Genomic DNA, 17,069 nt, shown 5'->3' with positions numbered 1-17,069 from the left:
CTCATTGGGGTCCAACTTGATCTGCTATCTTCTTCTTCCTCATCTGATTCACTTGTAGCAGCTTCGGCTTCAACACCGCCGTCATCTTCTACATCTTCACGCAAGAAGGAAGAGCTTGGGATGCGGGAATTCTGAAAAAATATTGTCGAATATAGGGGCTTCCCGTTTGATGACCGCACACCATTTCCCCAACCAAGAAAGAAGAGTAAATAATTAATAGTAGATTAGAAAGAAGCAAAATGCTAATTAAGTAGACTCTCTCAATAGTGGATTTATCCGTGGACTTTTCGTCACTTTATCTTTTTGACATAATTTTCGTGCCAATATTATAAAATATTGTGTCAAAAAGATGAGTTGACAGGGAGTATATAAAAAGTCACACTATTGTGAGTATCCTTAACATTTCTCAAGAAAAAACACTATCACTAAGTTTTATACACAAACAGTTTAAAAAGTTGTATACACCTGTATCACAGATTCACAGACCAACTTATCCATATACATTTATTCTCACACGATAAATAATAAGATTAAGAACAAGGATATCTGAGATAAAGTAGGAACATCGTAATTGAAGATAAGATGAGAGAAAATCAGTTAAGGTGATTTGGACACATGAACCAAAGACCTACAGATGCTGCAGTTAGAAGATGCGATTGAGAAACGGAGGCTCAAGGAAAAGAGGAAGGGGAAAACTTAGAAATAGACTTTAAGAACAAATATAAAATACTTAACAGAATAGTTGACGCAAAACCGAGTAAGGTAGCGTCCTAATATTTATAAAGTCAACCCACTAAGTGACATATAGCTGATTATTTTTGTCACAAACAACCGTACCCTAGTAATTATTTAGGTCTTTTCACTCTAAAAAACAAGAGGAGACTACATAGTTTCATACTTATGTGAGTTCAACTAATCACATATTCAGACAACCTAATCATTAGAAGATGAGAGCAATAAACACATGCTTATATACAAACAGTGACGAGTCAAAAATTCCTCCGGTCTACGTAATATATCGATGGTGGTTACCAGTGCTTGTTTCAAGGTCACATGTCGACACCTATGGAAATTGAAATTGCATAAGGAAAGAAACCCCATTTAATTTAGTGTGTGTTTGCAATTAAGCTTAGAGAAAGAAAGGAGGTATGATATACAGATTACTTGATGTATCCAAAATTCTACACTAGCCAGAGAGGGGGGAAGGGGAAAAAAATTACAAGAAAAAATTATGTTACAATTCCAAAAAAATCAAGTAACAGTTGGAAAAAATGAATATTATAAAGGTAGAGAGCATCATGTGTTTCTTCTTTCAGCAGTTAGTCTCGTTCTTCCATTACTGAGGCTCGATTTGAACCGTTGGCTTGGGCCGGTAATGTGAACGGAAAATTACTCCGGAGTCGACTTGTATGAGAAGTAAAGATAATAGTTAACTCCTTCAACTCCAATCCCCAAATGTGGCTGGAGTAAAACATTTTGGGTAAGCCGGAGATTGCCTTTACAGCGTCCTTTATACAGAGATCACGAATCATGTGATTCTCGGACCATCAAAATAACGCGTTGTTTGCCACTTTCTGAGCGAAGGTTTTCTCCTTTAAACCCAATCTGAAGTTGTCAAACATATGTAAGAGACGTCAAGATAAAGATGTAATGCGAGCGTGGAATTGTTGATTTCGATCAAGTTGTATGGAACCATTTCTAAAATTGAGTTTAAGTCAATACCTCAACAGCACCATCGGGAGGGAACCATCTTAAAAGCACACCAAGATGCACTAAACCAGGAATTAGCTTGAATAGAAAAGGAGTGGTCACCTACAACAGATTTCAGAAAATATTTGCGTCATAAAACTAGTATACGAGATGTGATCAATATACATGACCATATTCACATATATAATGCTCGGGTGATCTAACTCCCTTTTCATCAACAAAACCACATGCATTAAGGCAAAAAATGACAGCTAGGTAGATAAGTAACAAGAACGAACTAAAAAAAAATCACGTTATAACACTGAACAGAGAGAATTTTTATACCAGACTAAGTGCTGTGGTTCCAAGAAGCAGCAGATATAATTTCCCCTGAAAATGGTCAAAGTTTCAGCAAACTAGCTCATAATTATCCCACCATTGTGCTAGAAGATTGAGGTTAAAGATCCAAAGAACACGGCCAGTGATGTACCGTGCACCTTAAGTATCATCACAATCTACTTCAATAGTAGCACTAACCTCAACAAGATGGAGATTAGAGGCACGACTTAGAAGAACAAAAGCAAATTCGCCTATCTGTGCCAGAGAAATTCCAACCTATACAATTACAAATACAAGAATTCTTTATATGTCAATAACTAAATTACTAGAAAGAGGCAATATGAAAAGGTGACTTCCAAATCAAACTTACAAGAAATGATGCTTTGTTGTTGTAACCAAATCCCTTGACAACCATGGTGATAATAATTGTTTTTATGATGATTACTAATATAACAGATGCTAGTAATATATCGACGTGGTTCCAAAGAAATTGAACATGGATTAGCATCCCGATGCTGGCAAGAAAAAGCGCAGCAAAAAGGTTGCGAATGGGTTCAATCTGCAAAAAGCAACAAACTTCAGTGCTGCTATTTTACTATCAAGGAACTTCAACATTATCAGTAACAATTTTTTATCCACATGTGGACCACAAAAGGAACAGTATAATGATTGTGATACTGCCGGTTGTACTCTTTTTTATGCCAGAATAACTTATATGTATAATGCATCTCAAAAATCAGAAAATCAGATTGGCATGGGGACTGAAGGAAGTTCACTTTCCAGATAAACATGGAAGATCAGTTGAGCAATTGAAGTACCCGTTACTAATCATGCAGTCTAAAGTATATAGCCTTACTTGTTCTAGTGTATGTTGTGCAAGATCAGTTGTTGATATCATCACTCCCGCAGCGAAGGAACCCAGTTCCAGACTTAGTCCCAGCTTATCACTACACTGAAATTGTAAAAGCAATTAGATTACAGTGGCATGACTAGAACGGTAGAACCTGACATGCATGTCAGGCAACTCAAGCATTCAACTATCTTACATCATTTAAATAAACTCATTAGATGCACAAGGACCCTATTAACTAGATGCTGAGGGTCTATGCGTACATGGTGTGATGGACAAAATTTATAAGCATCACTCATGAGACATAGTAGGACTAGGACATGTTGACCAATTTAAGGATGTTTAGGGAGCAAAAATTAGTAGCCGAAAATTATTCTTAGGTCATCAATCAATCTTACTTGCTAGAGCTAAAGATTAAGTACAACACCAGATGTAATGCTCCTAATGCATTAGCAAAGCAACTTGTAAAAAGGGAAAACAACCATGAAGTATAATAAAAGAAACACTAATGAATATGATTCTATAGCAAACTGAACAAGAGAATGCGAAGCTCGGCAAGATGGAGCAAGGTTCCAGACAAATAAACCGAGAAGGAAAACATACCCAGGCAACAAGCAAGCAGAAAGCGACTGATGCCAATTGGTAGAGTTCATTGGTCTGCAAAGATGACATTTATAATTAAAGAAAAATGTAGCTTACAGACAATTAGCAATTTTCTGGGACAAAGAAAAGAAAATGGTACCTGTGAAGATAAACTTATCATCAGTTTAAGTAACCAAGGAACACAAGTACGAGATGAAATAGAAAGAACAGCCAAAAATGTAATCAACGTCACCATCCTGTTTAAAAGAAGAATCAAGATGTTATAAAGATATAATCAGTGTATGGATTTGTCACTAGTTAAGTAATTTCATAGAAAAGAACAAGAAAGATTGTAAACATCTTCAGAACCTCATCTTCAATCATATAAAATAAATATGATAACAGAGCTACCAGCAAGTTCACTTTTTTTATAAACTATAAGATTCATAAACTAAAAATAGTGGCCCAACCCATTTATATAGAAATCATAATGGGTGACAGCAAGTGACCATGTATGCCTTCAGGAGATTTAACATCAAGCTAGAACATGTAAAATATATACTACCACACATATCAAGTGAAAATGATAAGTTGGTTTTCAAGATTGTTCCACAAGGAAAAGGAACAAAAACACAATTAAAAGGAAACGCAAACTCACAGCTTAGCCATAGACATCACTCCTTGAAGAATACCCGAAGTCCCACCCAAAACTGGAAGCAAAGCAAACAGCAAACCCACAGCACAATCCTGCAAGCAAAATCTTCTCAACACATATTTAGAAGATTGATAAATCAGTGCTAAAATGCAGAAATTCAACATTCGAAAAGGAAACCAAAAGTACATCAAAGGAATGTGTATATATAACCAACAAACCTGCAGAATAAGAGTGCCAATGGTGACTTGGCCATGAAGGGCATTAGTGGAGTTCTTTTCCATCAAAAATTTCAACACCTAGGCCAATAGAAAATTAATGTGACCTGTGAATACTATGCATAAAAAAATGGTTAAATAGGAGTGAAAGTAGGTGCAAAGCTGTGTGGATGTGGGTGTGCATGAGGTAGGTTTATGGTAATTTACCACTGCTGTTGAAGACATAGAAAGGAACACACCAACGAATATCCCCTCGGAAACTTTACCACCACATAACTGCAAACAGCATCCAATCAGAACTGCAGCATTGAGAATGAGAAACATCTATAACACAGTCTACATTAACGGAACATTTGGCTCAAAAAAACTAAATGTCGAGAAAATTTATCTGAAGTGCACACTTACATATACGAGATATGGTAGACTAATTACAAATTACTCATAGGATTCAACATAGAAAGAATAAGAGTGTCAAGATGCAGGAGAGGAGCTTAAAAGAAGTGTATTCTAGTCCAACTTCATGTGGTATACATAAATGTATCACAGCTCTATGTTCTAGTTTTGAATGGATTTTTCAATAGCCAGAAATCCTGTAGAAATTAGTAGACATACTGAGGCGGTAATACCACACAGGCACATAAATAGGAAGATTTGTAGCAGCCCTCCTGGAACAGCAACCGCTCGAACAACTCGAAGCTACAATAATGTAGGGGTGAATTTGATTAATTTTACTCTGTTATAAGCATATCAAAACTGCAGAGAGTGAGAGAGAGAGAGAGAGAGAGAGAGAGAGAGAGAGAGAGAGAGAGAGAGAGAGAGAGTCTACCTTTGCTGTGGAGAACTCCAAACCCAGAGCAAAAAGTAGAAAGATTACCCCAAACTGAGCCACAGTTTCAACCTGCACCAATAAACCAGAGCAAAAAACGGATGTGAGACATATAACTATCTTTCCATAAGAAGAGTATATTAGCAATCAAATAGAACAAATCCTATTTCTAAGATAAAGCATTGTTTCTTTTATTATTTCATAACAGAGGCATACTTAAGATGCCTTACTGAAAACTTTTATTGTTCACTACAAGATTACAAATGAAGAATTTCTTCTTGGATAATAAAATTGTAGGGTAAAACATACTTGAACCATTTCACTGACGAAGTTGAAACCTCCAGGTCCAATAACGGATCCAGCTAGCAAATATCCACTAATAACCTGTCAAGTTTTAGTATCAAGGAAGCAGAATATGAACATTAAGATCATAGCATTATATTTTCTCTATTAAGTTTGGAAATATATGAACATGCGTATGTATGTATGTATGTATCAGACCGGTTGTCCAGCGCAAGCAAAGGCAATGCCACCACAGGTTGCAGATACAATAACGACCACCAAATCTGATATTAATCTACAATACAACCAGTAGACCAGTTCAAATCAGCATTTTTGTTAAGCGAAGACTAATGAACTTAACAAAACTGTAATGAGCTAGTAAGTTTACCTCAAATCTAGTTGCAGCACTGGATATTTTGATTTAAAATTTGATATTATGAAGACATTGTCCTAAAAATGTTAAAACAAAGTTACATTTAGGACCGTGAAGATAAATACCTGCAGCAATTGTATTTTCCATGAAGAAATCTTACCTTGCGATCAATCAGTGTTGGTGTATCTTCTCCTCTATTATCATTATCCAGATTGAAAACATCATGTAGTTGAAACGACCTATTTATTCCACAACAGAGTTAGTGAGAAACATGCCATAATGGCTAGAATCAAGTGATAAAGAATACATGAAAAATTGTACTGATTTCAAGTTAGAAGCATGTACTTTTCTTCTTTCGTCTCATTTTTCTTCGACTTTACTCTCGCAACTGTTTCCAGTACCGCCTGATCCACACAAAGATAGGTAAACAATGAAATTAGAGAGATTTATAACATATCACATTTGAGACCAAATCAAGTATGAATCAAAACATTAGATTGCACTATATTTTGCGCTAGCAACCAATGAATTATGATAAGAAATGGTTTGATGTAAAGGTTTCGAATTTCTTGAACAACACCGAATCAGATCTTAAGAAATGGTTCAATGCTAGATAAATTAGCTTAGTATTCACCTGCTGGCCGGCGACGCTGTTGTTGAAACTTCCAGGATCAGTAGCTGCAAGTACAACAAGCAAAGGGAAACACTATAATTTAGTTTAATTTAAGACTAAAAAATGAATTCACCAACCATAACAACTGCATTTAACCATTTAAGCATGATCTGATGGATTTTTAAGAATGAAATTTTCACCACAGCCAACTTTTCTTAACAAATTTCTTATCTTTTCCTCTCAGCCAAACACAAAATCCGAAGATCCTTGAAATTTCTTCTCATTTCGTTTTGGGTTTCGACCTTAAACCCTAATTGAACCAAAATGCATAGAAAAGAGGAAGAACATCGGATCTACTACGAACCTTCGTTCTGATCATTCTCTTTGAACTCGTTCTCCAGAGCTTTGTCGATCATGTCAGCAAAGCTGCCTTCTTTGGGCTTGGAAAGCGAGACATTGGACTCGGTAGCGTTGGCGCTGAGGAGCAGATCTGAATCAGTGACCGAGTCGTCAGCAGCAGCGAGCGGGTCAGCGAGCGAGAGTGAGAAAAGCAAATCTGAGCTGAGAAGGAGCAGAGCAGGGACGACAACGGCGAGGACGCCGAGCGAGGAGGAGGACGAGCTTCTTCTCAACATTGCAGAAATGCAGCTGCGCGGCGGCGACGGTTAACGACGGAAACCGCGACGGTTGAAAAGCTTCACGAATGGGAAATCGCGATTGGCAGAGAGTGTAGAGAGAGAGGGGGGAGAGAGGGAGTGGGGACTAACCAGAGTTAGGGTGGTGTGGTCAACATGGGAGTCATAGTCTCATTAAATCTTGGAATTAATTAAACAAAATGTGTGGGGGGATTCCGTCGTCGGCAGAAACCGTAAACCGTCCAGCATGTGTGAGTTTTATAGAGCCGCCGGCGGGTCATCAGAATTAATGTGTTATTTGTGGTCAAAAAGCTTAGTTTAGGGTAGAGGCCGGTGTAGTTCGGTTTGGTTCGGTTATATTTTCAAATTCCTTGTAAAATTCGGACAGTAAATTGTATCTTAATGCCTTGTTGATTTTGACTTGAAAAATTATAGAACTTATAAATTTTGGTATTGAATAGTTGGTATAATAGCTCGTTTGTTTTTTTTGAACAAATGATATTATCGGTGCTAAGAATAGGGGCTGGCTTAGCCTCACAATGGCTAGCAATAATATGGTTCAAATTCGCCTTTGGTGGAATCGAACCTAATACCTCTTATTTACAAGTGAATAAAAATATCAATAGATCGTAATACTAAGTGGCATAATACCTTGTTTGTTGATCCTTAATTATAATTGAGGACGAATTAAAATTTCGTTAAGTGTTTGTAGTTCTTTAAATAGGTCAAACTAAAGTACTTGTGATTTGATTCAATCGAGTGTAAATTTTAGTGTACAAATTGAATCAAAATAGCTCGAATTACTAGGTACAGTCGATTTGAATTGTTTCAATGATTTGTCCACACTTTTTATTTTTTTGCCAAATCAGTGTTTGCGCATCCTAGTTCTTCTTCAATCTATACAATTGGTTAGGAAATTGAACACAAGATCGTGAGCACCCTAAACCGCTTGAGCTACAAGCGGCTTTTGTTTTGCCCATCTGAGTTGAGGTTGCCTCTTTTGCAAAACTAGTAACCCTAAATATAGTTTTAGTCAGAAAAGATACCAAAAATAAGCTTCATTTGATTTTCATTTTCTAGTATCCACCTTCATGAAATATTGAAAATGTCACAACGAAAGTTGGATGATTTTGAACCAACCATGTTGTGCAAATGATAACGGCCTACGTATAATTTGTTGGGAAGAAAAATGAGGTTGGTATAGCATAGGAACATCATTGCACTTGATTAGCATAATATGTCAAACCCAATATAATCGAAAACATATTAATAAAATCACCACTGGATGGCTTAGTGGTTATGGACGAATTTTAGGTCCATATTCCACACTATACTTCCTAGGTTCGATTCTTGGTGCTGGCGAATCACACGATTGTGGGCAGAGAGAGACTAAAATGTCTCTATGAGTCTTCCTAGCTTTCAAAATGATGAATTGCTGTGACGAAACTACCAACCAGTCTCTTTTTAAGAAGACAAACGTACTAAAAGTAATTTTCGCACACATTTTTTATTTTCAAGCACATCCATGTTTATTTTTAAATAGTTTTGAACAAATAAAACAAATAAATATGGATTTATGAAACGAGAAAAATAACTGGCGAAAATCATTTTCCAACACATTATCCATTATTTGGAAACGTGAAGGGCATATGTGATTGACCTCCAACTTGTTCAATGCCTTTGGCAATTTGTCACAACTCAAGAAAACGACGTAGTTTGATATCTAACACGCCAACATAATTCTTTTATGTTTGATATGGACTTGTAGCCAACTTGCCACTCAAACCACTATTTATTTTGAGAACGAGGAAGGGCCACAAAAGGAGATAGGGTCCTCATCGGATCCTCTTTCCGAGAATTCTAGGGATCATTAATCATGTATTTTTATAGTATATTGTGCGGTCAGAAATCATTTTAAATTATATTATTTAAAATTGAACACAAACACTATCTGACGAAAACTGATCACATGATGTACGATGAGCGGACAAGATTAAAGGATCCCGGAGATCCTCACTAAGAAGATCTGACGAGAATCCTATCTCCACAAAAACCATCTCTTAATACATTTACCACCTATCAAATTAAGGGCTTTCCCAATAATACAAGCTAAAAACTAATACACTCAACAATATATAGAAATGTAGACAGTGTTTTACATCAATGACGGAAAACAATCATGCCTATGCACCTGATGCTTGAGTTCAACCCCACCAATCACCCTCTCCACTAACAATATAACCCACTAACAGTATTTTTGTGAAGGAAAAAAAACCGATACATAGCGGTAAAAGCGGGGAAAGAGGGTACGAAAACGTTAAATAATAAGTACTTAGTTTTGTACGGCAACGGATTCTTTATAATGTCAAGTGTGATACTCAACGTAAGTCCAGGCTTAAGCATCAGAGAACGGCAGTCGACGGCAGTCTTTTAACCTCATTTCGAAATTTCATAGGATATACCGATAAAGAAGGTTTGATACACACATAATGCATAACTATGAACTAAGTACCTGTAACCGTAAGGGGAAGAGAAGAAGATGATCGAAGTAACGCTAATTTTTTTCATTCACTGGATCGACATCGTAACTCAGATCTCGACCGGCTGCAGCTCAAAAGCTATACAGATATCCGGAGGAATGTGACAAGCCATTATGTCTCAGAGAGTAGAAGTAGCGTAGCGCGCAACTGTATATTACAATGGATGGTGCTATCCACGCACATTTTAACCTTCCACACCTACTTACCTACTGATATACATAGCTTTTGCTAAATATACATGCCTAGCTTATTTCAGATTAATACCTAATGCGCGAATCTGAACACCTGTGCCGCGGCCTCTTGATGGTGAATGATGAGGAATACTTCATCTAATAGTGATGTTTTTACCCGTATCTATCAGGCTTTTCTTCGAGAGATTGGTTATCGAGTTTGCTATAACTCTGGCACTAGACTTCATGTAACCACCTGAAACACAAAAGGGCTGGATTAAAATTTTGAAGAATGCCACAGTACCATGTGTGTCTGTGTAGAATCGTCATCTAATCGGCATGAGCAAGATTAACCAATAACCTAGTTATACTTCGAAAAGGTGGACAAATTCTTGTACTAACAAACTTATAATCATAATTAGCTATTGTAATGAACCGGGAAATCGGTAAAAGTTAATAATTTCATTTCTAGACTTTGGACATTTTTTCGTAACAGAGAGGGAGAGAGCACCTGATGTGAGCATGACAATAGGAATGTTTCTGTTGCGAGCAAAACTAAACACTTTCTCATCTCTATTAGTTATCCCATCAGGACTGACCTACAAATCAAGCCAACATGAACACACATCAACAAAGAACTGATAAAGAAAATCTGTGTACTTGCATTTCACGATTATGTGCCATATGTGGAACCGAAAAGAATGGAGGAAAGTGATATTATGTCTGACCAAAAAGATCAACGAACGATGATACCTTCAACTGGCCTAGAGGATCTCCATCTAGAATATCAGTTCCAGCATTGTAGACTATCAACTCAGGATCAAAACTATGCACAGCAACCTAACATACACAAATACAGTTTTTATGTAGTTCTTTTCACATTCTTTTTTGAAGCAATAATGTATACCGAGTACTTAACCATAAACAGCTTATATTATTAGAACAGGAAATGAGAGGTCAAGCATATCTGACAACAAAGTTAACCATATACCTCAAGCGCTTCATCTAATTTTCTCAAGTACTCATTTGTTGTCGTTCCACTCTGTTTAAATTCAAGAAAAAGGATTACACTACTGAAGTTCATAGTAGCAAACAACTATAATCTGATATGCAAGTGTAATAATAATGGCTCACCACTACTTCAACCTTCTGATCAATGTACCTCCTTGCTTCATAATCCTACAGAAGATCAAATGAAGGTGGAATTAGACACTTGGTCTATGCTAGAGTCCTGCGTTCATAGTCCTTTACAGCAGTACAGCCGGCAACTTTGGTGCAAAAAGCTTGCATCTTAGAACATTAGAAGAGGAGGAAACTTACAAATGGATATATTCCAGGGTTGTACATATCCAGTATATAGACTCGACCTGTTCATACAAAACAGTTATTGGAATTCCAGAAGAGACTCAAGTCAAATGTTCAAATCCCCTATGTGGACCAAGAAGTAACCATACTGTCATTGGCAAAATCCGTCTCATGGCCGTTTCCTTGATGTGCATCAAGATCAATAATCATCACCCTGTATCGACAGTCAATGAAAGATCACATCCATACAGTTTTATTTTTTAAAATACTAATTAAATTTTCAAAACCTCACTATAATTCAACTATCACGCCCACAGTCATAAAGTTAGTACCTTGATATATTTAACCACTCAAAGGCAAAGTGTATGCAAAGAGAAATATCTGCATACACACAGAATCCACCTCCTTTCTCCCCAGAGCAGTGATGAAACCCTCCCCCAATATTGATGGCCCATCCTCGCTCTTTTGCAAGCTTTGCAGCCAAGACAGTACCCCCCACCTGCAAAACAATATGAATAGCATAAAACCATTTCTCTTGTTTTTCTTTTCCTCTCTCTCCAAATGACTGAAAAGCGAAACCGCAGCGTGGGTGATAAATCACCTGGTTGAGAAATGGATAAAGAACTTTCTGCTGCACAAGGCAATTCGGGAATACAGCCACCGGAGGTACCTTAACCATCATAACTCAAATAAGTCACAATCTTCATAGCATAGAATGAAACAAGCCTTTGCCGGAATGATTAGTCCACGTCAGAGGCACTCGGGAATATTTATACCAACTGAACCAAACCAAATTCGACTTGTAATCTATAGCATTATTACCTCAATTATCATAGCAACATTTGCACTTTTCTTTAGACTATTCAAGTATGCTTCTGAATGGACCTGTTCAAAGTTAACTAATAAGTAAAATCCAAATGCCAAACAAACAATCACAAAGTAAAATACACAAACTAAATCAAGGAGACATATAAATTACCACAAGGAGATCATTCTTTGAAGCTTCCCGAGGCTCGACGATGCAATTTTTATCCACAACATTATCCACCAACAGAAAACCACATATGCGACCCCACTTAGCCGAATCAAACGGGTGCCTAAATTGGTATGAAAGTAAGAAACTAATTAGGTTCCGTTTGGAATTGTTTATAGAACCAAATGCGCTTCAGACACTTCGCAATTGGGACTGCTTTTGTAGGAAGCACTTCTTCTCAAAAGTGACTCTGCTAGAAGTAATTGTAAACATGTCGACATATTTATTAAAATTCAAATGCTTATTGTAAAAGCAGTTGCTGCTCCAGACAAGCGCTTCCAAGTAATTTTCTAAGAAGCGCTCTCTTCCAAGAAGCACTTGGATTTTTATCAAATAGCACAAGTGCTTTCTAGAGAAGCATTTCCAAACGGATCCTACATTTCTAAAATTTCGAACTAAAAAGAAACACAAGAACTACAAACCGATCACTCACAGTTTCTCGATGCCAAGAAACGAAATATCATACGCGGACGAGTAAATCAACGGCACCTGATCATTCACAAAAAAAAAAATCAGACTCCAATCCAAAGCACAAAATTCAAAACGCAGATCAAATCAACGTACAGATTTACCTTGGAGTTTGGGATGTCGAAGTATAGCTTGCTGGAGCGAACACGGCTGCGCCGCACGTCGGCGTCGTTTCCAGACGAGGAAGCGGACGACATCGTTTCAGACCGATTTCTCGCACGGCGGCGGCTGTAGCGGTAGAGAGACTGAGAGAGTTTGACGGTGGCGGCGAATGTGATGACCAAAACGACGACTGGTGTGATTAGATTCCGAGTCGACTCGGTCCAAATCGGCATGACTGAGTTCTTCATGTTCGTGAATACTTAAAAATTAAAAAGATTTGAATTGGATTAAATGGTAAGCGCATTCCAGGCACGTTGATGCAGTTGGATTAATCGGACGGTTAGAAGGTCGAGATTTTGGCGGCAGATCGTCGGATGGATTTGAACGCGCCAACTGACGAGTAGTTAAATTAGATTCGGATAAGATTGAGTGATATGCTGATGTTGCCGTAGTTTGCGACAGGGAATATTACACGTGTCGTTTGAGTCGGTTGTTAAGGTAATACGACAACGTGGATCGCCTGAGTTGGGTTAAGGCTTGGGCTGGCTTAGGTTAAGTATTGGGCTCAGTACATAACCATCTGCTCGGCCCACTATGGGCCTTTTTTGTTTTTATTTTCCTGATCCTCTCTTCTACTCTATTTTCTCGTTTTTTTTTCTTTTTTTTTTAAGAAAAGAACAAGTTGGTGGCTTCGTCATCTCATTCCATCATTTTGAAAATTAGAAAACTCACAGGCATTTCAACCTATCCGTAACCATCATCGTGTGATTCACTAAGGCTGAGAAGATTCGTAGAGACATTTATTTTGATAAATAATAATTATTTATTGAGAATAGAGATAAGGGGTTTACTAGCGATATCTCACTTACATTCTCAAATCAACATTTTTATTTAAATTCATGTCACGTATATTTTATTTTACATGAAAAATTGAAATTTTAGCTTCAAGTTCTAGTAGGGTACACATGATATAAAGTGAAAATGTTGAAATAAGAATATTCTAGTGTTTCTCTAGCGATAATTTTTGGACGGATCAGATTAGAAAACATTTTAAAATCAAATTTAAATTTTCATATCAGAGTTGCTTTGGATTTTTGTGATACATGCAATATTATTATTCTAATTTACACTAAAGTGAAGGGGGAGAGTTTAAACCAAAGAAATCCTGCACATGCAATTATCTTAGAATATTTTTTTTAAACATAATTTGAAATTTATATATTTTACAAGCTTTTAGTTTCAGATAATCTCGAACTATTAAGCATATGCAATTTTTTTTCATCTTTCTTTGATATTTGATATAAGTTTTTTGTCGTTGAAAATACTTGGTATATGCGTGTACCAATTTAGTTTTTCTTGATTGAAAAAATTTAGTGCAACTTGTATACTAGTATGTTTATCATTTTTAATTTATTTTCAAAGAACAACAATAAACATGATAAATACAAGATGTTACATCCCACATCGTCCAGGGGGGTGGATCCTGTAAGTCTTATATGTATATTCTCATCTCTACCTAGCACGAGGCCTTTTGGGAGCTCATTGGCTTCGGGTTCCATCGAAACTTCGAAGTTAAACAAGTTCGGGCAAGAGCAATCCCATAATGGGTGACCCATTAGGAAGTTATCATGTGAGTTCCCATAAACAAAATCATGAGGGGGTGGTCGGGGCCCAAAGCAAACAATATCGTGCTACGGTGGAGTTGAGCCTGGATGTGGTGGGGGCCGGGGCCGGGATGTGACAATTTGATGTGAAATAACTAATTTCGAATTAATTAAAGCACATAAACGTAAATCTAAATAAAACCCTCATAGTTTGCTCAAACCTAGGGTTTAAATATATCATCATGACCTACTCGATGTCACGCCAATCACATATTCTATCTCAACTTAAGACGAATTTGGAAGCGGCTCAGGTGCGGATGAAGCATCAGGCGGGTAAACATTGTATTGAACTCACTTTTGAAGTGGGTGATATGGTTTACCTCCGACTTGTTTCTTACCAGTATCAGTCCTTGGCTTGTCATCCATTTCACAAGTTACAACCCAAGTTTTATGGACCCTTTGCGGTGTTGGAAAAGGTTGGGGCAGTCGCTTACAAACTCAAACTTTCTGTTCACTCGAAATTACATCCTGTTTTTCATGTGTCCTATTTGAAGAAGCAATTGGGTGTGGGTGTGACTCCTACTACTATACTTCCTGATGTCACTGATGAAGGTCTATTACAGGCAACTCCATTAGCCATCCTCCAGCAGCGGGTGGTCACCAAGGCCAACTCTCAGATTCCTGAAGTCTTTGTTCATTGGAAAAATCATTCTAAGGAGGATGCAACTTGGGAAGAATTTGATGCTTTTAGACAACAATTTCCTAGTTTTCAACCTTGAGGATAAGGTCTGTTTCTATGGGCGGGGTAATGCTAGGATACTAAGGAGGGTTATATTCTGTTAGTTCAAGGTACCCTTAAAACCCTCATAGTTTGCTCAAATCTAGGGTTTAAATATATCATCATGACCTACTCGATGTCATGAACATGGGAGTGAATTCTGTAAGCGGACAATATCGTATTACGGTGAAGTCGAACCTGAGATGTGGTGGGAGCCCGAGCTGACATGTGACACAAAACATATTTTATCGGATGTCCCCGAAGGGACGATAGATACAAAGCATATAATTTGATTAATATTTGGCAAGATATTCAATATTTTCAACTTAATCAATGATAGCACGAAACGATATCACGTTATATCAAATGTTACGTTTAGTCACAATCATACAAGGCATAATCATTTTATATAGATAGGGTTACAGAAAGAAAAAACGATAATAATGCATGCTTTGATATTTGTTTCCCCACAGAAGGGAATTGATGTAATTTTGTGTTTATCTATCCATTACATGTGCTTGTTTCAAAGGTTTTAAATGTCGTTTGGTGTTAGTTGAGCGGTCCGCTGGGGCTTAGCGCCTAGGCGCTGGCCTAACGGATTAGGAGGATTTAAGTAAATTCATTATACATTGTATAAATAAGTGTATGTTATACTTAAAAAATACATAATTGCATTGTGATACACAAATTGCAAAATAGGATGTCATATAGATTATAAAGTTTTAGAACATATTGAAAACATGAGGAACAAGCATATAATGTGGGTTAATCTAAGTATTCAACAGGTCTCTCATAATTTATTAAAAAAATAAAATGCAAAATGAAAGTTATCTATTTTCAATCTAAGTAAGAATTGCGATCTAGGCTGAGGCCTACGTGGGTCTACATTGTCTAGGCAGGCGCCTAAGCAGGTCTACGAGCCATTTCTTAATTTTCAAAAACCTAGGGATTAATTGAGGCGATGGTCAACAGTCTAGTGCCTGGGTGGCGCTAGATGCGGATTTTTAGAACAATGCTTGTTTCTAAACATGCTTATAGCAATATGAAAAAAGACTTGGTATAGTATATTTTGATCCAGCTCATGTCTCTTGTCGGTGTTTTTTACTGACAGACGCTGCTTGGAAGATTTGACGCAAAACCGAGTGTAATAACGTTCTAAGATTCATACAGGCAATCTCACTTAGTGTCATAAGGTTTGGTTGTTGTGGTTATAGGCGTTGCTTGGACCCTAAGACCTCATGATATTTTAAAAGTTTTACTATTATTAGAGGGAGGGGGAGAGTTTGAATCCATTACACTAATTTAAGAGATGAGGAGTTTCGAACTCGGAGCGCATGAATAGAAACCTAATACTCTATTTACTAGTATATCAGATCGCATATACCCTAAAATCTCATGATTTTCTTGTCGAGCGTTTAATCTCGTTGTTAAACCAAAAAATAAAGAATTGTATAGAGGAAAAGTAAGAAACTAAAACTATAAATGAATTTTTATATACAACTATAATAACAAATTGGTATCGAATCACTACTCATGAACAAAGAAGAACCGCAGTACTCTGATACATATACGATGAAGGGATTCAAGTTTCGCTCAACGTGACAACACCTAATGTCTTTTTCGAACAGATCCCATAGTACAGTGATGAAACGGAGGGTTTTAAATATAGGTACATTATTTTTACCCATTGATATTATGAAGAAAGACTAAGAGATAATACATATATATATATATTTGTTTTTTTTTTTTTTTGGAGGTTAAGACAAACTCCAATGGTGGGCTAAAAATCAAATTACCTTTCAAAATTTTCCCCCAAACCCAATCCAACCCAAGGGAAAATTTTGGGCTAAATGCTAAATGCTAAACCAAGGCCATCTTCCCCCCCCCCCAAAATTTAGCCAAAAAATTAGAATTTAAAATTTTAAATATTTATTGGAATTTAATGTTTTTTAGATTAAAATGTTCATAAAATTAATTTACGATAGTCTACATATTTATTTAAAAAAATTA

General features: G+C 36.9%; 2 protein-coding genes across 3 annotated transcripts; both read right to left on the bottom strand.

Annotated features, from left to right (window-relative positions):
• Positions 1-1,100: 1,100 nt before the first annotated feature.
• On the bottom strand, positions 1,101-7,270 carry LOC126631809 (K(+) efflux antiporter 6-like). The gene is made up of 20 exons (XM_050301960.1): positions 6,789-7,270; positions 6,446-6,489; positions 6,157-6,215; positions 5,972-6,050; positions 5,827-5,888; positions 5,658-5,733; positions 5,466-5,540; positions 5,157-5,228; positions 4,943-5,026; positions 4,538-4,606; positions 4,334-4,411; positions 4,119-4,207; positions 3,621-3,717; positions 3,482-3,535; positions 2,885-2,980; positions 2,399-2,587; positions 2,227-2,304; positions 2,035-2,079; positions 1,723-1,812; positions 1,101-1,605 (listed from the first exon to the last, which is right to left on the bottom strand). The coding sequence occupies exons 1-20, from the start codon at positions 7,057-7,059 to the stop codon at positions 1,522-1,524; spliced, it is 1,791 nt and encodes a 596-aa protein (XP_050157917.1). The 5' UTR covers positions 7,060-7,270; the 3' UTR covers positions 1,101-1,521.
• A 2,329-nt stretch (positions 7,271-9,599) lies between these two features.
• Positions 9,600-13,051, bottom strand: LOC126631812 (histone deacetylase 2). Of its 2 annotated transcripts, XM_050301962.1 has the most exons (13): positions 12,680-13,049; positions 12,541-12,596; positions 12,054-12,171; positions 11,897-11,959; positions 11,676-11,744; positions 11,407-11,573; positions 11,224-11,288; positions 11,090-11,136; positions 10,904-10,948; positions 10,761-10,811; positions 10,523-10,609; positions 10,281-10,368; positions 9,600-10,025 (listed from the first exon to the last, which is right to left on the bottom strand). In XM_050301962.1, exons 1-13 carry the CDS (start codon positions 12,923-12,925, stop codon positions 9,925-9,927), a joined length of 1,203 nt encoding a protein of 400 aa, XP_050157919.1. In that variant the 5' UTR covers positions 12,926-13,049; the 3' UTR covers positions 9,600-9,924. The 2 variants fall into 2 exon arrangements, with proteins under 2 accessions (XP_050157919.1, XP_050157920.1); XM_050301963.1 differs by lacking the exon at positions 10,761-10,811 and having other exon boundaries at positions 12,680-13,051.
• Positions 13,052-17,069: the final 4,018 nt, after the last annotated feature.

Source organism: Malus sylvestris, chromosome 8, assembly GCF_916048215.2.
Source record: "Malus sylvestris chromosome 8, drMalSylv7.2, whole genome shotgun sequence".
NCBI lineage: Eukaryota > Viridiplantae > Streptophyta > Magnoliopsida > Rosales > Rosaceae > Malus > Malus sylvestris.
Note: the sequence above shows the minus strand (reverse complement) of the source record. Positions and strands in the feature narration are given on the sequence as shown.